General features: G+C 52.5%; 1 protein-coding gene across 3 annotated transcripts in view; it reads right to left on the bottom strand.

Annotated features, from left to right (window-relative positions):
* The window catches only part of Nrg2 (neuregulin 2), a 184,582-nt gene that overhangs the window by 33,782 nt on the left and 126,311 nt on the right, over positions 1-24,489 (bottom strand). For all 3 annotated transcript variants that reach the window (XM_087896150.1, XM_087896148.1, XM_087896149.1), the window contains exon 2: positions 2,949-3,120. In XM_087896150.1, the coding sequence (XP_087752276.1) occupies positions 2,949-3,120 (172 nt within the window). The remainder of the gene's footprint in view (positions 1-2,948; positions 3,121-24,489) is intronic.

The raw sequence follows: 24,489 nt of genomic DNA, 5'->3' as shown, positions 1-24,489 counted from the left end.
AGCTGGGATGGATCGGCAGGGTGGTGTGATGTTTAGGCCAGCAAGGAGGAAGGGCCCCAAGGCTGTCAGATAAGGAAGGGATGATCTCGTTGGGGTCTGGATCGGAAAGGATCATTTGTAGGGAACCAAGAACTAGAATCATAAGCAAAACAGGGTGCAAGATTGATCAACTTTTTTTCTCTGAAAAATATTATTTTTTATAATAAAAGGCTATTATATATATAATAATTATATGTAATACACATATAATATTTTATATCTATCTATCTATCTATCTATCTATCTATCTATCTATCTATCTATCCATCCATCTATCTAATCATTATACCAGATTCTACGCTGAAAATTGGCCCAGCACCTCACGAAGGCAGGGGCCACAGCTGTTTTATTCACCAGTGTCTCCCAAACCTCTAGCAGAGTGTATGACACACAGCCAATACTCTATACCCACAGGTTAGCTGCATCAGCTAATTCACAAAGGGGCCTGGGGCCCGGAAGGTGTCCGAGAGTATGGCAGGAGAGGATGAGAAGCTAGGAGGGGAGAAGATGAGAAACATTTAGGGCAGGGTGGTCAGGTCCACCTGCAGAGGTGGCAAGGGGTGGGTGTTGGGGAGGCCAGGTGTGCACAGTAGAGGAGCAGCTGGACAAGCAGCTGGCTTAGTGAGGCTGGGGCGGAGGGGCTGGTTGGGAGCATTCTGAGTGAGAGACCCCTTAGGAGTGGTGTTTGGGGCTCAGATGGCAGCACAATGTGGAACTTGGGTATCTGCCACCATGCCTAGAGCTGGAGGCCTGAGGTCTCAGAGGGGCAAAGCCATAAGAGGGTGGCATCACCGACTGGTACCAAGGGAGACAGCCGTGAAGGCTAAGATGTGGGAAAGCGCAGCACCAGTGGAATCAGGGAGAAGGTCTGACTCACAGGAGGGCCAGCTGAGAAGCCACAGGGAGAGGCCACTGGTGTCACTGTACCAAGCACAGCTGGGAGGCCCAGACTTGGGAGCCCAGAGGTCGTGGGGTGGAGGGTCTGGGATGTGCTGAACTGGCTGCCTTGGGGAAGGCAGTGTGGCTGGAGGATGAAAGGTGTGGAACAGGGGCCTGAGGTGACTCGCACAGTGGTGGAAAGAACAAGGGAGACAAGCAATAGCTGGAAGTGGGGAGGAGGCAGTAGCCAGGGATCCTGGCTTGGAAGAGGTGGAAGAGGCATGGGCAGGGTAGTCTGCTGGGAAGGAGGGGGGAGAGGCTAAAGTGACCAAAGAAAGGCAGGAACTGGTGGTGCCTCAGCAGAGTGGAGCGCGCGCGTATGTGTGTGTGTGTGTGTGTGTGTGTGTGAATGTGGTATGAGTGTATGAGTATGCATGCGTAGAAGTGGTGTGAGTACGTGAGTGTGCGAATGAGTGTGTGTGTATCATCAGGCAGGGTATGAGGCAGTGTGGTGAGATAGGGGTGGTCAGATGAGAGCCATGCTGGGAGCAGTGCAAGAGGACAAGGGCCAGCACCTTCCCTGGGCTTCTTAGATTCAGGGAGAAGCTGGGGGGAGGTGTCTGCTCCAGCCCTAGCTCCGTGAGTCCTGTCTACTAGTTTGTCTAGGCTGGTACCAAGACTATAGCAGGGTGGTGAGGAGGAGTGGGGGTACCTGGTTGGTTAGGCTGAATTTCTGGCCAGTGTTATAGAGAACGGACACAGAGGGAAGCTACCCCAAAGCTCCCCACCTTTCTAACTACCGTAACACCCTCAGGAGTTAGCCTTCCTATTTGTAGCCACAGACCTCTTATCTAAACCCGCCCCGCATGGCTCTTTGCCTGGGCCACTTTCTGTCTTTGTCTCTAGTAACTGTTTTCCTTTGGTTTGAGTCTTGGAAGGAAAACGGAGGCAAAGCCAAGCTCCCGAACCCCACTTCTCCTCTCAGGTTGCAGGCCTCCGAGGTGTGATGGGGCAGCCTGAGCCTGTACCTAACACTTTCTGTTGTGGGTAGGCTGATGCTCTCTGAAGCAATAAACAGTCTAGTTTGTATTTTGTGGAGGGCTGGTGGTTGCAGGCTCCTCTGGGGGGTGAGGGCAGAAAAGACTTGAGGGGTTCCTTAGTCTACCTAGACCCCAGAGCCCACAGAGAAAGGTCGGGTAGAAATGTGTTTAGTGGCAGACAGGTAGGAGCTGCCTTAGACTCCTGGTTCTCCCCGCACCTCCTGCCTCTTGCCTGGATGGTAGTGAGTATCTTTCCCTGCCTGAAGACTCACGGAGTGTGCACACCATGGTCCTGACACATTCATTCAGGACTAAAGACAGTCCACGTGCCACATAGCAGGCAGACTCCCTATGTCAGTCATTGGTCTCTTCCCACTTACTAAGCTCTCCACAAATGGCAACTTGCCAAGGACCCCAGTCTTTTGTCTTATGTGACTCCCCAAAGACTTTCCACCAACAAATTGCCAGATTTGGGATCTCTCAGACAGATGCCAGGTCTTTTGACATGCAAGACTTCTGCTGTTAATACAGCTCAGAGTCAAGTGACGTCCAACCTTCAGACACATAAATTGTTTCACTTTTTTTTTTTTTTTTTGTGAGACAGGGTCTCATCTAGCTAAAACTGGTCTCAACTTGCCACGTAGCCGAAGATGACCTTGAACTTCTGATCTTCCTGACTCCACCTCCCAAGTGCTGGGATCAAAGGCCTGTGCCACCACGCCTGGTTTTATGTGGTGCTAGGTTTGAACCCAAGGCTTTGTGCATGCTAAGCAAGCACTTTATCCGCTGAGCTACATCCCTAGCCCTGGGAATTGCCTAATTCTTCTTGTCCACGGTCTGCAATGCCAGGGCAGGCCTGGTCCCAAGGGCTCAGCAGTCAGGGAAGCAGTGCACATGGCAAGGAAGGTTTGCACAGAGCGGGACCTGACTGGTTCCGTGCTGGGCTTGGGGATGTGGCTCTGGAGCTGGTGGGGCAGAGGTACTGCTCACCTGCCATTGCCGTACTTGATGCGAATGTCACGACTCCGGTTGAGCTCCTTGCCATCCTTGAACCAGCGGTAGGAGGGCTGGGGGTTCCCCGCTGCTGCCTCGCACTTCAGCGACTGCTTCTCACCCACCTCTCCTGTCTGGCTCTTCATCTTCTTCAGTTTGGGCCGGGTAGCTGCAGGGTACAAGGCAGGTAGGTTAGTGTGGGGGTGGTGGGAACAGAGCCAGGCACGAGCAGTAAGAGTCCCCATCTTGAGGCTGGAACTGGGGAGACTAGAAGTCACCCCTCCTGGCATTTTTCTTTAGTCCAACTCCATCCTCATTTAGAGTCTTCAGTGGGAACAAGGTCCTGCTACTTCTGGGCACTTCTCTGGTCTTGGGAGGGTACCAAGAGCTTCACATTCGCTTGTAAAACCTTCACAACCCCATGACTTCACCACAGTGTTTAAACCCATTTATAGACAGGGAAACTGAGGCTTAGGAGAGTGAAGTCACTTCCCTGAGGGTCAGTAATGGAGCTGAGGTTCAAATTCAGATCATGACCTCAGTGTCTGAGATCTGACTCCTGTCTCTCCTCTCTCCACTTCCTCACCCCTTCCCCACCCCGGGCCCAGAAAACACAGGAAGACAAGATGGTGGACTTAGCTATCACTTCCAGACACTGTGACCTGGCATTGCCACTGCAGTATGGGTGGTAGAGCCCAGAGGAGCAGCCCTCATCCTAGCCCTGGGGACAGGTCTCAGACAGCTAAGAGCAAAAGGGTTGGCTGTGGAAGGAAATGAGGAGGTGAACCAGGCAGAGGTAGCTCTGAGTTGAAGGAACATGAGCCAGAGCAGTGGGCTGTCAAAGGTGAGGCAGGGCAGTTATGCCAATGGGCATGGGCCCAGGCCTGGGCAGGAAGCTCCAGGCTTTCTCCCCTGTTTCTGAAACCCCAGGCTGTTCCCACATACCCTAGACTCCCATATGTCAGTTCTGTGGGTCACTCCATGCTACCTTTAAACACACACACACACACACACACACACACACACACACACAGAGGGACAGAGAGACTTTGTTCCCAGGAAGGGGAAGATATGCTGGCCTACTTGCTGGGTCACATAATAATTTGCACTGAGATGGCCCTTCCTAGGACATGTGACTTTCCATGTATACTCATTCCTGAACTTTGTGGCAAGTGTCACACTCCAGTGTGGGTGGAGCTGACTCAGAGGTTCAGAAACTCAACCGAGACCACACAACCACAGAGCTGAGGCCAAAGCCTGGGGTAGGGCAGGTGGCAGGTTGCTGTCTGCTTTTAGAGCCTTGTCTCTCACTGAGGGATGCAGAACCTGGGTTGGAGTTCTCCCACTAGTGTACGAGAGGGTCTACCAGCGCCAGGAACTGTCTGGGGACCTGCGGGCCCTATAGACGCCATCAGTCACCAGTCTTCTCTCTTATTGTGGCTCAGAGCCCTGACAGTGGACTAGAGGCTGCAAAGAAAGGCCTTGCTAGAGGCAGAGCTTCCTTCCTAGCTTACCCCAAGCTTGCTCACAAGTAAGAGGGGAATCAGGGCAAGGTGCAGAGAGCAGACACAAAGTGCAAGAATGCGTTCTCTGAAAATGTGTTGTCAGGCGAGGTGTAAGCACAGACACCTGGGAAAGTCATTTTGCTCAGTTTAGAAAATGACAAAACCCAGTGAGTAGGCAGAAGCAAACAAAACCATCCACTGTGTCAGTACTTGGAAATCACATGCATGCATACATCCGCACACTCGCATGCACACACACATGCACACACGCATGTGGACACATGCGTGATCACATACACACACATGCATGCACACATACACACACACTATTTTTAAACAAAAGGGGACCAGTAACACGATTCTTTCATTTAAAAAAACAATGCGACTTCTTGACCCCAGTGTTCAGTATCAAAAACAGCATTTTCAAATCCTAACTCACAGAGAGTACAATGTCTGGAGAGATGAAGACATCATTACTAAGAAAAGGGTTCCCTGATGAAGCTGGTTCAGGGGAGACATGGATGGATGCAGCCCAGGAAGGGCCTTCATTTACCTTGGTCTGACTACGTAAGGGCTTTCAAACCTTTTCTTTGGGATTTTCAATAGTACTTCCGTGGAATAAAGTTCTATGTCATAACTTACATGTGTATATGGGCACAGATGTATATATATTAATACATAATATCGTCATATGATTCAAATGTAAGAAGAGTATATATTTTATAAAGCAAATCTCCCTCTAGCTTCTTAGAATAGCCAGGGCGTAACTAATTTTATCAGTTCTTTGATATCCTTTAGAGATCTTTCATGCATACAAAAAATTTCCCTGGCATTCACACAAATATTTTTCCACAGAATCACTTTTCACACTTGCATAATATTCCTGTGTGGGTGTATCCTAATTTATGTAACTTACTGCTGTTGGGAGGTGCTTAGCGCGCCCTCCCTGTGTTCCCACTACAAATCAACCCCTGAGGGCCCACATCCAGGGACACATACTGCCTGACTTCCAGTCTAGGTTTGGCTACTTGTTAGCTTTGGGTCCTGAGGTCGTTGACCTAATTTGTCTGCTTTGGTTTTTCTCATGCATAAACCACAGGAGATAAAGAATGGCTCCTGCCTTGTGCGATGGCAGTGAGCAGTGTATGAGATAACGCATGTAAAACCTGGCAGGCAGAGCGCGCAGAATAAAGGTTGGCTGTGATTATTACTATCCTCAATTGTTTCCTAAGGCAATCTTCCGAAGAGTGGGATTGCTGGGTCTAAGGCCGTGCAATCTTCCTTAGCAATGGTTCCCGTGAAAGTCGTTTTGTTCGGCCAAATTGCCCCCCTGGAAAAGGCTACCCCGATCCACATTCCTCCACTGAATGACAGGGCCTGTTTTTATATTTTTTTCCACACCCTCACCATCTTGGGGCATTATCACGTCTTTAATCTCTACCAATTAGCTAAGCAAAAGATAGCGTCTCTTTGTTGTTGTAATTTGCATTTATTCGAGGACTGTTGCCGGCTGAACACTTCTTCTAAGTGTATCAGCCCATTGTGTTTATCCTTTGGAGTTGTTCGTTCTTGTCTGCAGTCTGTTTTTCGACCTAGCGCACATCTTATGAATTTGCAAGAGCGCTCTGAAAATAGCGAGTCTATAACCTTTTGTTACAACATTTCCTCCCAGTTATCTGCTTCTGGCATTTTAAATTACATGGCTGGCCTCCTTTCCCTCTCTTCCTTCCCTCTTCTTTTGTACCAAGAGAGTTTGCACATCAGTGTGCTGCGTGACCCTTCAGGAACTTCTTGACTCAAAGTAGGAGTCCTGCCCAGAATCCTTCCTTTCCCCCATGCCCCATGCTTTCACCTGTGCCAGATTCCCTAAAACACCTCATGGTTCCGAACTCTGGAAGCCAATGGGAACCGTCTGGAGACTTTAAAACCTGGGCAGGGGTCTGGTACAGTGTCGGCACTGAGAGACAGGGCTGGGAAAGCCGTCTGTATCTGCATCTTTCACGTGTGCTGGAGAGTGTGTACAAACGCTGGACATCCCAGGGCCTGGAGACACCTGGAGCACAGCCTCACAACCGGCTTCGTTCTAAGGTTGACTGACAGCTGTCATCTAACCGTGGTCTAGGACTGACCTCTACCCAGTCTGCTTTGCCTTCTTTGTGACTGGGACATAGAAAACTTCTGGTAGGTTATAACACTCCTACTTTCACTACTGGAGTTCTGACACCAGGGAAGCCTTGTCCCCTATCCCCATGGGTCACTTTGCTCCCAACCTGACCCCAGCCAGCCACCAAGGGGTGGGAATGACATCTGGCAGGGAGAAGACACGCTGACTCTGCTGTTTTGCTTCGTGACTTGAGACCCAGCCAAAGAAGGTATAGTGAGCCAGGGGCCAATGCAGCATGTGAGGGTGATGGGCCAGGAATGCACCAGACAGAGGTAGCCAGCAGGCAGGATCAGAGGTTCCGAGGAACTGAGGGTTCCAAAGCCGCTCTATGTCTCCGTTAAAACACAGGCCATTGTTTTAGATCCCAAGGTCCCTCTCCATCCTATGGGAACTCACGTGTCTCACTAGCCACTTCTTGATAGTTTGTGCACTTCTAAACAACCCTGGCTAGTTCCCTCACTTCACATCCATCCATCCATCCATCCATCCATCCATCCATCCATCCATCCATCCATTTATCCATCCATCCACCAACTCAATTTGTTTCCAATGAATGATTCAAACTGCTACATGTCCGGCACTGTTCACTCGCTGGGGACTGAGCTAGACAGTCCTGAACTTGGGGAGCCTGACTTCAGTAAGCAAGCAACCAACCAAAGAGCAAGGATGAGGCGGTGACAGTGAGCCTGAGAGTTCATAGGACTTAACAGCCTGCGAAGCTGAGGAGAGCAGGGGTTGGAGAGGCAGGCAAGGCCCCAGGGTTATACCAGCCAGGATGGGAAACCTGGATCGAGCTTATCCAGAAGTTAAAGTTTCTTTTTAACTTCTTCTGTGTCAGCTAGACAGCTTTAAAGCATTGGGCAGCACCGGCCTAAAGAGCAAGAAAGTAAGAGTAACCCCATGCCTGACTCATGCCATGGTCTGCACAGAGCATTTTCTAGCTTTTGGAAGTTCCTCAGAAGAATCTCCCGAAAAGGAAGGCTCAGTTTTCTGCATCTGGAAAGTTCTTTGGTGGATCTATCACAGTGGCTCAGATTGTGGGAGAGAAGAGTGCACACCAGATGGCCTTTGGAACAGTGCCCGGGGGACCTCTGCAGCCCCACTCCAGAGCCCAGAACCTTGGGAAGCTTTGTGTGGCAAGGCCTGAGGACCTCTCCAAGATAGCCCTGGGTTTGTTCTGAAGATGTCAGAGGAAAGCGTTGGAGACTCAAGAACTGGGAATGACATACAGCTGTGTTGGTATTTTAAGCTCTTAATCTGAAAGGACATGGATTCTCCCTTTGTGGCTTCCAGACATAAGACCCGGGACCAGTATTCTGGGGTCACTTGGCCCAAGGTTCACAGCTTGTTCACACGGCAGGCCTCAGGTACCTAGGGACTGTCCTCAAAGGGTTTCAGACATGACTGAGTTAATTCCAGCCCCCAGCCCCAGCACCTACCTCCTCTGAGCTGGATTTATTTTATGCCCAGGGCCTAGAATGTCTCGCTAGAGTGTGGGTACGGAGACCATCACATTGTGTCCCAAGAGTGTCTTGAGGCCAGAACTGAACCAAGCAGAGGAATGTCCCTGGGATGGAGGGGGTTCTGTCAGGACAAGAGCCAAAGCTGGCATTTGTCCTCTTTTCTGCTCATGGTATTTACTGGGCATTTGCTGGGTCAGGCTTTTCTGGCGTTGGCCTCACACAGATAGTACTTAACTACACGTGGAATGAGCAGAGCCCCCTGACTTAGTTCGTCCCCTCTGTCATTCTTTGGTTACATAAGAAGTACATTTTGCTGTAGAAAAATTACACAATACAATAAGGAAAAAGGGAAACACATTAAAATAAATTCAATTATCTTCAGAGAGAGAACCCACTGCTCATATTTTCAAATATCACCTCCAAAACATTTTTCTCTAAAGCCTTAGATCCCTTTTCAGACAGCACACTGGAAAACACTTTTTTTTTTTTTACAAGTCAGGCAATACAGCCATAAATCATTTTAATGGCTGCTTATTAGTCCATTGTTCAGTTGAATTTGTCAAGTTGTCTCCAGCGTTCTTCTGATATTAAGAACAGTGGGGAGACTTTATCAGGTCAGCTTTGTGGCCCAGTGGAGGAGGAGCAGCACCCCTGAGGGATGGTGTGTTTCCCCTCAACGAGAGGAGGCTTCAAAAGCCCAGCACCCAGGCGTCGGGACAGATGACAGACATTGGATAAAAGCAATAGGAAACTGTGCACATGACAAGGGTGGTGGTGGGGGGATAAAATCCAAGCCTTACCACCCCAACCAGTGACACAGAGACACTGGTGCTCAGCTGGTGGCCTAGGAAGGCTCTTGATTGCTGAGCACTGTCCCTCTGTTTTCTCTTCAGACCAAGTTTCCTCTGGGCTCTATCCCACATTCCCTGGGCTGGGGGAGCTCAGGGGTCCCTTCCACCAGCAGTTCCAGGGTACCCTGATGGGGACAGTAGAGTGTGGAGAGATGGCTTTTGGGAGCTGTAAAGACAAGAGGAAGGCTTCCTCAGGTCTGCCCCAGAAGATTTCCCTGACTGACATGTTCCAGAAACCCTTAAGGGCACATCTCATGCCGTGTAAGTTGGACCATGAGGTATCTGGTGGCTTCTTGCTTCCTGCCACCTAGTGCCAAACCAGAGCATCTGGCCTGTATCTGTGTGACAGGCCCTCCCCAGAGAGCACCTCATTAAAGATAGCAACCCAGAACAACAACCCGCTCCTTCCCCACATCCCAGCCTGGAGGCCAGTGCTGCTGCTGCCTGACCTCATTCCTCTCAGCAGTGGGCGGTGGGTGTGGAGTGCGGAGATCTGAGAGTGAGACAGACAGGCTGTGGCCATGCAACCCAGGTGGGAAGGCCTGGCCCCACCTCCCCACTGCCAGAACCTAGGGCAGGGACACTGGACTCTTAAAAGGGTTAATGACCCCTCCCCTCATGACTAAGACTCAGCGCTCGCCTTTGCAGCTAACACCTGGAGACTATGCCTGGCATCAAAGTCTTCCTCTGCCTGGCTGCTGGCGGGCTGTGGGCCGGCCCCCTCCCCACCCGGCTCTCCCACCTACAAAGTGACTGCAACCTGTTCGAGGTTAATTACAGACTCCAAGTTCAAATGAGAAAAGAAAAAGCCAAAACAACCTGAAACTCAAAACATAGCTGGTTCAAGTGGGCACGCAGGATCTGCTCTGTGAAATGAACTCTTGAGTGTCCTTCTCACAGCTTGCCGAAGGCCATGTGATGCCCACAGGTTGGCCTCACAGAAAGACTGAATGCCAGCTTGGGGTTTTGTCTTTCTATGGGCCATGTGTCCCTGTCTGGTACCAGGATTTACTTTGCTCTCTTCCTATATTCACCCAGCAACTATCCATACCCAACAGGCCCGTGTTGTGCCAGTACCTACCAGCCAGGGAGACAGTGTAGGATAAAACAGTATTCCTGCCCTTGGGCTCAGCCTCTTCCTTAGGGTTTCCATGGGGGCTGGAAGGGTAAAAGCCTCCTGGACAGCCATGCTTCCTGCACCAGTGAAAGCCTTCTTGTGCGTAGCACCATCTAAAAGGCTGAGCAGGCCAGGGTTGTTAGGGTTGCTGCTGCCCACTCCGGGGGCAGGTTGTGAGGAACAAAATGGCAACAAGGCTGTCTGAGACGCTCCTGCCTTAGAGCAGCCCCTGCCTAGTCAGAAGTGCCAACTATAGACATCCAGACAGGTGAGTGCTACACACATCCTCTAGTCCCTATGCTGGGAGCCCAACATCCCGAGAGAGCCAGGGGCCTCCCGGGGACTTTACCAAGGCCAGAGGCAGAGATAGCCAGTTCTGTTCACATTGCCAGGCTTCTTAGCTCATAGGGAGCCACAGGTCTGTGAATGGCAGAGATGGGAGTCTGAGGGGAGCTGCTGTGGGTGGGGAGATGGCACAGGTGCCCAGAGCAGGTCATCAGCTGCAAAGACACCATAGACTTTCAGGTGTTTTCCAGGGCTGGGACACTGAGCGCTACACAGATGAAGCGTGGCAACCAGAGCTGGGGAAAGGGCACAGAGGGCACTTCAGCTGGAGGGTGAGGAGGGCAAGAGGACCCACTTGACCTTTTGGGAAGAGACAGCCACAAGGTTGTCACAGATGCCAACGTAAGAACAAGGCCTGTGTTTGTCCCACTCTTGTGGTTTTTCACTACAGGCCTTAGGTAGCAGTCTAGTCCCTGGGGCTTCAGTTGGCCCATCCGTGGACCATGTTTTGTTTGCTTCCCCCAGGGGAACGGAAGGAAGGAGAAGTGCTCTGTGGAGGTACAGAAGTTTCTGGCCTTCTCACCTCTTTAGTGGCTGGGAGCCGAGATAGGAGACAGAGCAGAAATAACAGCCCTGGAGGGCCATTACCATCTGCCAAAACCCTGTTTAATCTGCCTTCTGGGGAAGGTTGGGCCTGAGACAAAGGCTTAGGTCTTTCTTGATCCAGGAGAAGCCAGTATGGAGACTGCCTGCTGCTGAAGAGTTAGGGCAGCTATGGCTTGGCGGACTCAGAGAGCCGAGGGAAGAACCCTAAAGACTTTGCCCTCTTTGGGATGCTCTGGCTCTGCCTCCTCAGCCTGGATAGGGAAAGTTGTCTGGGCCTTGGGGAGTTCGGCGGGGGGGGGGGGGTGGGGTGGGTGGGTGGTGTGTGTGTCACCTGACCACCTAGACCTTGCTGACTTTTCAATGGGGGCGCAGGTAAGGCTACAAGACAGTCTTAGGGCCTCTCTCTCTCTCTCTCTCTCTCTCTCTCTCTCTCTCTCTCTCTGTGGGGGGGTCTACCTGGCTCAACTACTATACAAAGCAGAGTATTTGGGTTGAAACAAACAGCGATGCGATGAGGTTCGTGTGGATTTTTAAAATAAAACAGAAGTCTGTGGAGCAAGGCCGGGCTTCAGGGAAAGGTGTCAGCAGACCCCACACAGAGAGGAGCATCCATGCATTCACTAGTCCCAGCGCCTCCAAAGACACATATAGGTTCTGGTTAAGTGCTGGGGGTGTGGCAGGGCTGGGAAACTGATGTGATCCAGGCTAGTGTGGGCATGGGGCCTGGAAGCAAATCACTCCCGTCACTAGCTCAGACATGGCAGGTGGAGAGCCGACATCTCCAGCTCCTCACCACTGGATGCCCTTTCGATAACCCTGGCACCTGTGACCGCCTGTCTCGCTTAGCTTTCCTCAAAGTTCAAGTTCATCCAAACTAGCACCAATCCTCTTGCCTTTGCTCTCCTCCACTGTCTGCAAGGGCCCTGAAATGGGCTACATTGTCTGCTACCCCAGGACACTGCCGGCAGGGTGCACCTGGCACACTTACTTCCTGCCCTCCTTGCTGACTTCCTCAGAAATCTTCCTTAGGTCCCTGCTGCCTAGAAATGAGGTTTCTGCCTTCCTCCGTTGGCAGCTGGGCCCCTCAGGGGATACTTTCTGGTTAGCCTTTGTTTCTTCCCAAATGCCCCCTTCTACCTTCCCTTAACACTTCCTTCCAGGAGCCACACATTCCAGGCCAACCAAGTCCCAATTTGTCCCCTAACATGCATAGTCTGTCCTGCCTTCAAACACTGTTCAGAATCAAAATCAAGGGAGCAGCCATAAGGGCTGGAGCCAAAGAGGTTTCGTTCAGTGTGCGTGCTGGCTCTGGCAAGTGTCTTGTGTAACCAGTTGTTGCTTAACTGGGCCTTCATTTCCTTGTTTAGTAGACAGGGACCATCCCACCCACCTCTAAGAGTGGAGGTAATTCACATCAGGAACTCTGAGCAGGACCTAGACTAGAATGATCTCTTAGTAACTTTTCTTGATCCCTCAAGATCTCAGATGCTGCCGCCTTCACTAAGCCACCTGACTACCTGCAGGACCGCCTGCAGCCTCTGTTGCAGGCAGACTTCCTGAATCTTTCCCCTTCCCTTCTTGGGCCTTCTTAGCATGGAACATATTAGATTCTCTTCTTCTAGACTTTGGGGAGCCTGGGGGAGGGGATGTACTAGGGCTTCATGATGTTCCAGGTATGAGACCAGAGGCGGTGCTTGCTGCTCATAGGCTGAACAGATGAATCAGTGATGTAAGGCTGAGCTATGACTGACGGACTCCTAAAGCAGCCCAGACAGAGACAGCTACAAGCACTCTGGGCAGGGTGGGGCCCCCGCGCTTAATCCCAGAGCCATTTCCCACCCAGCTCTCCTCTCCAGCTCGTCTCTCAGCCCAAACAGGCCTATGCCCCACACCAGAGCTGGGGATGAAATCAGGGGCCTCAACGAATGACTGCTCTTTCCGGTGTACCACTGCCTCCAGCCCAGCTCTGGTAGAAAGCCTACCTGCAGCAGGTTCTTTCTAGGAAGGCGTTCATCTTCAGAGGAAGGAAGGAGCTGGTTAAGTCTCCACATACAGATGTGAAGCATCTCAGGAGCATCCTCATTTGTGCCTTTGCTCAGATACAGACAGAGCGCAGCATACATCATATGCTGAGAGTCCAGTTCATGTGACTTTGGAGCTGAACAGGGCAATGCTCAGGAGGTTTGGAGGGGTCTACCAACATCATACTGAGTGCCGTGGAGCACAGGGGTCTGCTCGTCTCTCTCCTTATCTTGGGGGCCAGGAAAAGTACTCCATGGGAAGGATGGGGTGGGGAACAAAGTCTATGCTAGGCCTGCTGGGCCTGAGGAATGAGCAAGAGTTAGGCCAAGAGAAAGAAGACAGTTTGCCAGGCTGAGGGAAGAGCAGGCTCATAGTAAGCAGGTGCCCTGAAGGAGCTGAGAAACTGGTGGTGAGGCTAGAGTAGCTAAGAGGGAGGTGGCCCTTAGCGATCAAGCCTTGCCTTGCACTTCCTTCTCTGGACCTCAGTTTCTTCATATAGTGAAGGGATGGAATCATGAGCTCAGGTCCAGGCTTACCCCACTCCACTCAAAAATCACAACACCTTCCATCTGGGCCCACACCTTTCGGAGTCCTTGAAGCATGTTTTCAGTTTAGAGTGCTTTTGAGACAGTCCATGAACCTCTAGTAATGAACACACACACACACACACACACACACACACACACACACGCATGCATGCGCATGCATGCACGCACACATGCATGCACACATGCACACACGCACAGACAGACAGACACACACACACAGATACATAAGCATGCATACTGGTTCAGAGAAGGCCACACTCCTGATCCCATGGCCAGAAGACTGTGCTCCTTCCCTGTGATCTCTGCCTACTGTGTACTGTGCTGTCAGCACAGCTGGGCACTGTATGTTTCCCAACCCTCCTGAGCTGCCAGCAATAACACTGCCCAAGTTGATCTGATCTGAATGCTTAGCTTTCTTCCCCAGGCTTTCCTGTTCCTTTAGGCCCAGCTCATCCTATCTCCTCTTCCTCAAGGCCTCCTGAGATATCTTGGATGGGAAGTAGACTCTCTCCTTCCATCCCTTTGCTGGTTCCTTTTCTCAGGTTAGGCCTTGCAACTAGAACAAGTCCTGTTATGTCTTTTCTTCCCTTAGAGTGGCAAGCCTATTAGTCCCAGTGGATGGAGCTGAGTCAGCATGCGGCACCTTGAGCATGGATTGGTGCCAGGGAAATGCCTATGTAGATGACAGGTACCAACAGGGGTCTGCTTTGTAAGGTGGGACACTCAGGTGAAACTGGTTGTCAACAGAACAGCTCCTAATCCATTATGAAACTAGCTAACACATAGTTTCTTCCCCCACAGTGTCTGATTCAATAAATCAAGGGTAAGATTCAGAAGTTTGCATTTCTTTGTGGATATGTGTATTGTATATGTAGATGTTCATGCGCATGTGTGTGCACATACTTGTATGTGTGCATGTAACTGTAGAGGCCAGTCTTGATGTCTGGTGTCTCCCTCAATTACTCTCCTCAGTTTTTTGTTTTTTTTTTTTTTTAGACAGGGTCTCTCACTGAACCTCACCAATTTGGCAGGACTAACTGGCCAGCAAGCTTCTGGGGTCCTCCTGTCTCCACCTCTCCAACGCTACAATCACAAGTGTGTGCCACAACATCTGGCTTTTTATGTGGGTGTCACGGATCCCAGTTGGCCTTCCTGTTTGCCTGGCACACACTTTCCTGACAGAGCCTTCTTCCTAGCCCCAAGAATGTGCGCTTCTATCAAGCTCCCAGTTCATGCTTTAAATCAGGTTCCTACTGAAACATCTTTTGCACAGGGGCTTTCTAGGGCCAGATAACCACTGACTGTGGAACTAGATCCAGTTGCATTCTGAGTCTTTAGCTTGGTTTCTGGCCACCATTCAGTCATGGCTTCCATATTCCCAGGAACTACTTATTGCCTGTTGGTGCAGGCTCAGGGCCTCCAGCTGCCCTCCTGAGTCAGTGTCCACAGTTCTGCTTATACCCGACTGCCAGGGCCATGCTCTATGCACCTGGTGAGGGCAGGGACTCACAGCTCATCCCTGAGTCCCCTTTGTGTCTTGTCTCTGCAGCACCCAGGAGACAAGTACCTGTCTAGCTGATCCGATGGGCGGGCTTGCTCCAACAGGTGGCCAGCAGGGTGCCTCTGGCTCTTGCTGGTTTGTCTTGAGGGGCACAGAATGCGGAAGAGCCTGGGGTTAAGTAGATGTGACGGGGAAGGTAGGGTAGGGGCAGATCAGCTCAAGAGCTCATCCTGCTGCTAGTTTATGGCTGGTCTCAAGGTAAGTCCTGAGTGTCCCTGTCTCAGTTCCCCTGCCTGGGAGGACTCGGCACTGGCAGGGATGGACACAATCCCACTTCTTGCTCATCCCCTGGTAAATCTCTAGCTCCCATCTGGGCTGAGCTCAGATGCCACCATCTCTACAGGGTCCTTATTTCTCTGTCCTCAACCTCACTCCTTTCTGCACCATCTTGCTCTGAGCCTCCTGAGGGCAAGATCTGAGGTTTGTTCACACAACAGAAGCTCAACTAATGCGCCCAGAGTTGGAGACAGTTTGTGTGATTAGCACCAGGCTAGGATTCTAGGCCAGGGAGTCGAGGGGGGCTAGTGAAGCCACCATTAAGGTCAGAGCTAGGCCTGTGAGTGCCTGGTCCCCTTTCCTCCACAGAGTCCTCGCTTAGCCACTGCCCTAAGGTCTGGGCGGCTTGACTAGCCTGGGAGCTTTATGATGCTCAGGACAGAAGGCAGCAAGAAGGACAGAACTTCCCATCCCCCCCTCCACCATGTTCCGCTGCGTCAGTAGCTCCTGGAACCCACCCTGGCACAAGGGCCTGGGATGTACGTGGAGGAAAGAGGATCTGGACCACAGTGTTTAAAGCAGCAGCCATCACCCCGCCTCCCTAGTTTGCAGCCTGAAGCCAAACCCCACAGTCAAATTTTACTTCTGTCCCAGACTTTGTGGCCACCCCATCCCAGGTGACTCACTGCCCTATCCAGCCCCACTGCTACCCTGATCTAGAAAGACTAGCGCTCCCTGTCCCCTTTTCACCCCCACCAAGGGCCTGGGACCTGCGCTGGGGAGCGATGAGTGTTGGTCTGTAAACTGCTTTGAGCTCCCAGGATGAAAGGCTCTGGGAAGTACAGAGTTGCTCCCTGTTTGTTGTTACTGTTCCTCATGAACCCTGAGGTGCCCTGAGGTGCCAGGGAGCCAGAGCAGAGTGTGAGGTGCAGGCTGCACCCCGGAGTGTCAGGAGGATTGCTCCAGGTGCCAAGCTCAGCAGGGTCAGCCAGGGGCCGAGACTGAGGGGAGTGTGCCAATCGCCAGATGCCATTCAGACACATGCACGTGAGCACAACCACCTTGGATCTGGAAGACCGGAGCTGGCTCTAGAAGTTTGAACATTCACTTTACCGATGGGCAGGAGAAGGGAAGGATGGGAAGGGAAGACTTCAAAAAAGATTTCTTTGTGTGCAGGGAATCCAAACGCTATATAGCCAGAGCTCCTTGCTAAGTGTGTTGGTCCCACCTCTACACACTCTGCGCCTCCCATGCAGGAGATGAGAGCTGATCGTAGAATGCACTGCCACGAGTCTAGAGAGAGGGGCAAATGCGCACGTCACACAGAGGCACAGGAGTGGGTCCCAGGTGCCTGACTTCCAGACATAAGTGAACTTAGCCTAAGTCCCTACCCACAAGGAGGCCATATTCCTTGGAGAAAAGGAACATGGATTGTTAGGGGCAGCCCCAAAGGGGATACCAGAAATTGGCCCCACAGATTCTCTGTGAGCCATGCAAGAGAGCTCATACCTGCATCCCTACCCCACCCAGCCCTCCTGCGCTGAGGAAGGGGAAATGCCCTTTTCCCCACACTGCCACTCTAATTCGCTGAGGAGGAGCTTGGGTGCTGCTGGGGGCACCAATTCATCAGTCTCTCTCCTCCTTGACCCCTTGGGTTTACAGTGTTCCTCTTCACATTGAAGAAGGTTCTAGAGCATATGTCTGCCCCTCTCAGTGTCAGTCAGAGGTGGCCCAGTCTGGCTGAGGCCCCACTCCAGCTGCCCTGTGCCTATGCTCTGGCCAGATGAGGCACGCTCTGAGAATGTGGTAGAGTTCTGGTAGCCGCAGGTTGGCCTGGGGAGGTGTAGAGAGGAGGCCTCTGCGTTGAAGGCCACTGTTGCTCTTAATCACTCATCCTTCTGGCTTTGAGTCAGACTCTTTCTGTTACAAGCTAGGGACTTAAGGCTGTTGACTCTCATCACCATGGTACTTCCTCTTGATAATCCTGTTTCAGAGTGTGACCTTGCCCTCCAAGTCTAGATTTTTCCAAAGTACCCCCAAATTCCTCTAGTTCTGTCTTGGGTCTGCCTGGGATCTGCTTCTCATCCAGATCCCTAAAAAAAGGCATTCTGAAGAGCCAGATGGCCCCTGAAAATGGAGAACACGGGAAGTATTAGGAAAAGAGATGGGAAGAAAGTTTACAGGGAGACCTTAAGAAGGACTTTCTCTCATTGGGTAGGTGCTAGGACAGATCATTCTTGAGGACTATGGAATCTTTCTCCCGCGGTCTAGCTCCCCCCACCCCACCCCAAGTGAGCACTCTACCCTTGGCATCAGGAGGCTCCTTTCCCAGGCTCGATGATTCCCGATAGCTCACGCCTACCCAGGTCACACTACCAGGCTCATTCCCGCATCTGTGACCTCATACCCAAGTCAGGATGTGTGTGTGGCGAGAAGCAGGGAAAGGGAGAGTTAGGCAAGGTTCTCTTAGTGGAATCCTCGACCCCTGCAAGAGAAAGCCTGCTCCTGCAGGCTACAGATCCTAGGCGCTGGCCCCACACGTCAGGCGCCTGTCCCAAGACTTCCACCTCCTGCTCCGCGGACCACAGTCCTCAGGAAGACTCCAAGACAACTGCCCCACAGAAATGGCCAAAGAGGCAGCCTGGTCTTTCCATGCTCTTAATGTTCTCTCTTGGGTGGGGTGGAGGTGCCGTGGACGCCTATGCTCTCCCACAAAGATACAGTATTGCCCCTTCACCACCATGCAGATACAGGGTAGGAAAGAAAATCGGGTTTCTCTCAGTCACAACAAAAGCTTTCTAACCTTCAGTCGGGTGCTGGTTGAGTGTTATTTTTGATGTGCCCTGGTGAGAGCTCCAGGGTGGCCGTGGACCAAGAGAGATGGGCACACTTGTCCAGAGAATGCCATCTGAAGTGCAAAGTACTTTTTGACTTCACCCTCAGAAAGCTTCAGCCAGTTCCTCTGTAGAATGGGGATAAGACCACCTGCACCCGAAGCTGTCATGGGGAGTAAGCAGAGATGGGGGACATTTGAACTCATCTAGCTTGCAGGCCAGTACAAAGTTGACTTAAAAAAAAAACAAAAAAACCAAACAACAAAGTAGGCAAGGAGAGGCTCGCCTGAGGAAGGAAAATGAAGTGAGAAGTCAGGTCTTCCCCAAAGGGGGCCCCAAGGCGAGCCTGGTTCCATAGGGAGGATGTGCATGTCATAGGCTCTGGACTGGGAAGTCCAAGGCCAACATACCCCTTTACCCTGCAGCTGCCCAGGGTCATCACCAACGAGGGTTCCTGTCAGGGGCTCTGCTCACTCAGAAGGAGGGGTGCAGAAGGCAAGAGCCTAAGTGAATCACCAAAAAGTCCATGTCTGGACAGTCATTCCATGTCTGGTCATTCTCTGGGGTACACATGGGCCACAGAAGCAGCAGTGGCCCACTAGCTGGGGTTCAGTCCCAGGGCAGGGCATCCCCTCCATCTCCAGAGGTGGCGGGCGTGCTGCCCAAGCTCCAATGGCGGAGCAGAACGAATGGAGGTGTGGCACAGGGGTGGGGGCAGCTGGAGAGCCCAGCCGGTTGGGGATCCCAGGAAAGGGAAGGCAGTGACAGCTCCCCGAGTGCTGCAGGCTAGGCCCGGAGTGTGTACGCTCGCGGTCTCCGTCCGTGTCCCTGACGCGCGCTGCACCCACTTGCTCGGGGGCAGCTCGGTCTCCGCTGCCCGGGAAGTTACTCGCGCTGCCACCACTGGACTCCGGGCCGCACAACCCTAGCCCACCCTGCCGTTCCGAATGGTTCGACCCGCTTGCAAACGCGGACGCCCCGGCTGCTGTCACCCCGGCGCGGCTCGTTGCACCCCAGACTCACCCGCGCGGCGCCTGGGGCGGGTGAGCGGGCGGCAGGTTTCTCCCAGCGAAATGGGGTTTCTGGGCGCGCCGAGGTGCCCTACCTTTCTCCCCAGGATCAGGCTCCCGATCCCGCTTCCTCCCCTCTCGGTGCTTCTTGCCGCGGCCGCGGCCCCTCCTCCTGGGTTCCGACATGCTGCCCGGGGTCCCGGGCGGAGGGACGGCCTCGGCTCTCCGCTGCCGCTGCGCCCCCGCCGCTTGCAGCCCCAGTGCCGGAGCGCGGCGCCTTTCTTATAGGCGGTCACACCCTCCGGGGGAGGGGAGCGGCGAGCCTTAACTCTTCCCCTCCCGCTCCAACCGCCCTCCGCCCACCTCCCACCCGCCCAGGCCCCGGGGGACCGTGAGCGGCGGCTCAGGGCTCTGCACCCCCTCCCCTCTCTGGGCCCACCGAGGCAGACAGGACGCGCGCGAAGAAGAGCGCCTTAGACCTCCTCGCCAGAGAGGGGGCTCGAGCTGAGATGGGGGGAGCATGATGCGGGGGGGGGGGGAGATGGGATTCCCCCAGTGAGGGCCAGGCTAAGGACAGTGTGGGGGTGGGGAGACAGCCAGAGATGGGCCCAGGAAAGGACCAAAAGAAAGCCCACCGGCTGGCGTAGAGGGAAAGAATCACCCTTGTCTCTGGGAATTGTTCTCCACAGCTTTGCCTGACAATTGTCGTGTGTCTCCTCATCCCCAAGGGGCTGGTCTTAGTTTTACTGGAGGTCACAATTTAGGACATACCTTTATGCAATCCCCCCACCCCAACATTTGTGACTAGCTGAAGGAGCGCCTCCCAGCCAAGATGGGCTGCAGCCTACTTGAGGGAGCCTGGATGCTCCAGGTGGTTTGGCGCCCCCTCCCACACACACGAACTGCAAACCTCAGACCAGGCAAGCAAGCAGCTCCAGCTGGCTCCTTTCTGGGAGGCCTGCGAGGTGAACTCAGAGGCTGCTGCACAGCCTCCCTGCCCTAAGCACACAGCCCACAAAACGCAGAGCTGAGAGCTGTCGGCAAGGACACAGGCTCCTGCCTGCAGTCTGGGTGTGGTGCTGAAAGGGTTACACAGCAAAGACTCTCCTCTCCTGGCTCCCAGAAAGCCTGAGCCTGCGGTTTGCCTGCCTAGCTCTGCCTGAGGTGTCCCCTTACAGCCATCCTTACTACAATCCCAGTCAGAGATCATCCTGGCCAGTCCTCCAACTCCTTAGCAGAGAGTCCTAGTGCTTCTCGGGACAGAGTCCTCCTTAGGACCGCCTGCAGCAGGCGAGGACTCTGGGTCAAGGCCAGGGATTCTGAGGCTCCAGGGCTGCCCTGGGGGCCTCCTGCCTGATCAGAACCGTAGGCCAAACTTGGTAGGGGGAGCACAAAAAGAGATGATGTCCACATAGAGTGCTGATATCTGGTGCTCTTGGGGCCTCAAGTGAGTCTTATCAGGGGCCACTTCAGGGGAGGCTGAGTCTGAGAAAGAGCAAGCCCTTCTCTTTACACCCCAGTAAGGCAGAGAGAATACTCACCGTTGTAACTTTGCTCTCTGAGGGAGATGGCAAGGAATCTCAAGAAGACTCCTCCGAGTCCTTGCTTGTGCAGCTTCCAAATTGTCATTCACATAATCTGTCCCCAGTCTTTGATCATCAGCTCAGTTCATTCCCCCCTCCTGTCCCCTGACTTTGGTCTCTCAGCCTTTGCAGTCTGAGCATGCCAAGACCATCAGAGAAAGCTTTCTAAGACCCAACCCAATCCCTCCACCCACCGTCACCCCCACACACTAAGCCTCAACGCTTCCTAGGCAGAGACTAGGCAGCTGACTCCCAACCCGCCAGCCCTCAGCTCAGAACTCAAAGCTCCAAGTCCCGTGTCAGCTGCACTGACCCACAGGCCATGTGTTTGTTCACTGTCCTCTCCACTCCTTGTAAAGACGCTAAACCAACCTCCCTGGTCTGAGTGGCATTCTCCCTTCTTGGCCTAACCCACTGCTCTGGTCATTTAATTGATGAGGTCATGGGAAAAGCTCCCCATACTTCAGGCACATTGATAGGTGTGAAGGATGTGACTGTGACCAAGACAATCAATGACCTTATATGAAGGTTATAGACTTGGTGAGGGTGGGCGACAGCTGATTCCACAAACAATGGATTAAACCTGTGCTAAGTGGTAAGCTCTGCTCATTCAGTAGACATTTATGTATGTTGATCTGTGAATGGATGGGAGGGATGAACTTGGGGGGTGGAGAGAGAGAGAGAGAGAGAGAGAGAGAGAGAGAGAGAGAGAGAGCCTTCCACAGGAAACACTCATTCTGGAATCAGCCAGACGAAAAGGAGCAGCAGCATGTGCAATAGCCCTGAGGCAGGAAGCCTTTGTGGTTTTGCAAAATCAAAAGACAGTCAGCGTGCCAAGGTGTGTGTGTGTCTGTGTGTCAGGCATGCGTATGCATTTACAGATGAGGGTGGAGAGTGGTCCACGTGCCCTGAAAAAAGTCAGGAGGGAAGATAAGCAGCAGTTAAACTAACCAGGACACCGGGCTTTATTTTAAGAGCAGCTAGTTGCTTCTAAATGCAGTGTTGGGGAGAGGAGAGAAAGGGTATGTTCTGGAAGACCCCGCACTCCCCAGATGCCCCTGAAGTGTCCATGTGAGCAGCTTTCCTTTCTCTCTGTAGCTCCCATGTCCATCTCCCCATTAACTCCCATCTCTTTAAGATTTTGACACTAGTACCCGGCAGAAGGAGGGCTGTAGATACCTGCCACTCTGACGGTTAAGTGACTCTCTCCCATCAGAAGAGTGTCTAAGGACAGCAGTGGGGGCAGCAGAAGAGAGCCTTTGCCGGTTGGCACAGCTCTCCTGGCAATCCATGGCACTTGATGAGTTCGGCAAGTTAGAAATGCCATGGAAATTCCAGGGGAGCAAGCTCTCGTCAGGGGGCTAAAGCATGTAGACAAGGTGCTGAGGGGAGCAGGTCACGAAGATCTGGATTTCAGTGTGAGAGGCAAGTTAGGGGTCCTGGCAGAGAAAACAGCTGCAGGGAAGGAGGAGACTTTGGGTTAACTGAGTTCTCACTGAAAAGGAGGCCTGCTATCATTGCACTTTGCAGACAAGGATGGCAGAGAAGTCATCTGCCTGAGCAAGGCACAGGTTAAGTAGTGGGATAGAGTTAGAAACCCATGCACTTGGGCACTCACAGCTTGTGCTAGTATTTGCAACCCGGGCTTGGCTGGAGAAGGTAGGAGAAGAGAATGGGCATGGGAAGGACCCCAGTTATTGTCACCGGAAGTAACACCTCTGTCACTGGAGGGCGGAGAGAGGCCCAGTGGTGCTGATAGTGAGTGACCTTTCCTCCCCACTCACTGTGCCAAACTTCTCCAGGGAAGATAGGACAGTGGGGGCACTTGGGGTAGGAAGTGATCTGCTGATCTGCCCGTGCTCCCCCCTCCTGCCCCCCCCCCCCCGCCGTGCTGCAGGTGCACCAGAATGACCTGTGAACAGGCCTGTGGCCACAGGCCCTTCCTCTTCCCACCGGCTGCTGAGTGAGTGAGCCTGGGAACAGCAGAGAGATCGCATCACACAGCAAAGCCTGTTTCACAATGGGATTCTAATAGCGGTGCAAGTCAATTCAGTTCCTGCGAGGAGCAACAATGCAGTGCTCAACTGGCTCACACACTGTTTTTTTGTTTTGTTTTTTTTCTCCCCCCCACTTTTAACATTTTCCCTTCCACTTTGAGGCCGTGCCATGAGTAAACTTTGAAGTTTAGGAAAGTTTAGACTTGTTTGAGTCATGTGCAAAAATACCTTTGAGTAGAAAAGAGGAAGGAAAAAACCCAAACCCAACCACAATCCCACACTCCTTTTCCTCCCCTGCCCCAAGACTTTGGGGCTCCAAGAATCTTACCTACAAAATTCTTCTGCAAAGTGGTCTTAGGGACTGAGCCAGGTTCTGCTCCTTCTCCTTGGACTCGCTATTCCAAGGAATTCTTTTTTTAAAAAGCATTGCACTTTTATATGTTTATTGTGTGTGCATTCATGTGTATGTGTGTGGGCGTGCACGTGCCGTAGTGCATGTGTGGAGGTCAGAGCACAGCCGGTGGTAGTCACCAGGTGTGCTCCTGAGGTCTAAACTCAGGTTGTCAGATTTGGGGGCAAGTGCCTTACTGCTAAGCCATCCCACTGGCACCTCCCTCCGTGGGAATCCTTTGGGAGACACCTTAGTGACATAGCTTTAAGTGGTCTTTTTAGAGGCTCCTGTTCCAGAACAACCCCCCCCCCCCCATTGCCAAGACACCGCTCTTCAACAGAAGATCAAAAAACCCTCAGAAAAGATGAGGCTGGTCTACGCTCTCAGTCAACCCCATTTAACCCCTCCAAGCTATGAGACTCCTCTCCTCTCCTCTGCTCTCCACCCAGTGCAACCATAAGAGCTAAAGGCCACTCACTGAAGGACCACAGAAATTCCCAGTCACCCAAGAGTTTCTCCAGATTCTGAAAATCCCATTCCTCCAGAGCCTCAGGAGGCTGGGGGTCCTGGTTGCTGCCAGTTGCACCCAGAGGAACACAGAGTCCAGGCCTGGCCTACCCCTGGCAGGGACAACCCTGGCTCCATCAGGGTGGGTGGGCAGGCCTCTCCTCTCCCCAGATGCATACACACCATGGCCTGCAGCTCAGCACCTCCCTCAGGGGCGCTCCAGTCTCTGCCTCCCTGGCTATGAGGAGAAAGGACTGTGGTGGGTGCTCAGACATCTGGACTTGGGCTCAGTTGCTCCCCTGACATTCGGCTTGTTTTCCCTTCTGGGGGCCCAGGTCACACAGCAGGGAGACGTGTCCTAGAATCCTTGGCCTAAGAATATGGGTGGCTGAAACAATTGGGATGGGGGACACTTGAGAGCCCTGAAGGAAAGCTTGAGGTTTGATGAGTTTGCTTCTGTAGCCACACCCTAGCTTATCACTCAGGTGCTAAACACACACACACACATACACTCTCTCTCTCTCTCTCTCTCTCTCTCTCTCTCTCTCTCTCTCTCACACACACACACACACACACACACACACACACACACAAACTCACACACTCTAATACACACACTCACACATACACACACACTCACACATACTCACACACACACTCTCACACATACTCACTCACACACACACACACACACACACACACACACACACACTCACACCCAAGGGACACAGTCTTCTTGCATCAGTAGGGACTAGAGTCAGCTCACTGAGGTTCTAGACCCAGCCCTTGACAGCCCATGATGCTCCAAACAACATTCGGTTCCCTTTCCGTAGGGGTTTCCAGGACTGTATTACTGAGTAGGGAGGAGATTCCTCTAT

This window comes from Myodes glareolus, chromosome 13 (assembly GCF_982192425.1).
Source record: "Myodes glareolus chromosome 13, mMyoGla1.1, whole genome shotgun sequence".
Taxonomy (NCBI): Eukaryota; Metazoa; Chordata; class Mammalia; order Rodentia; family Cricetidae; genus Myodes; species Myodes glareolus.
Note: the sequence above shows the minus strand (reverse complement) of the source record. Positions and strands in the feature narration are given on the sequence as shown.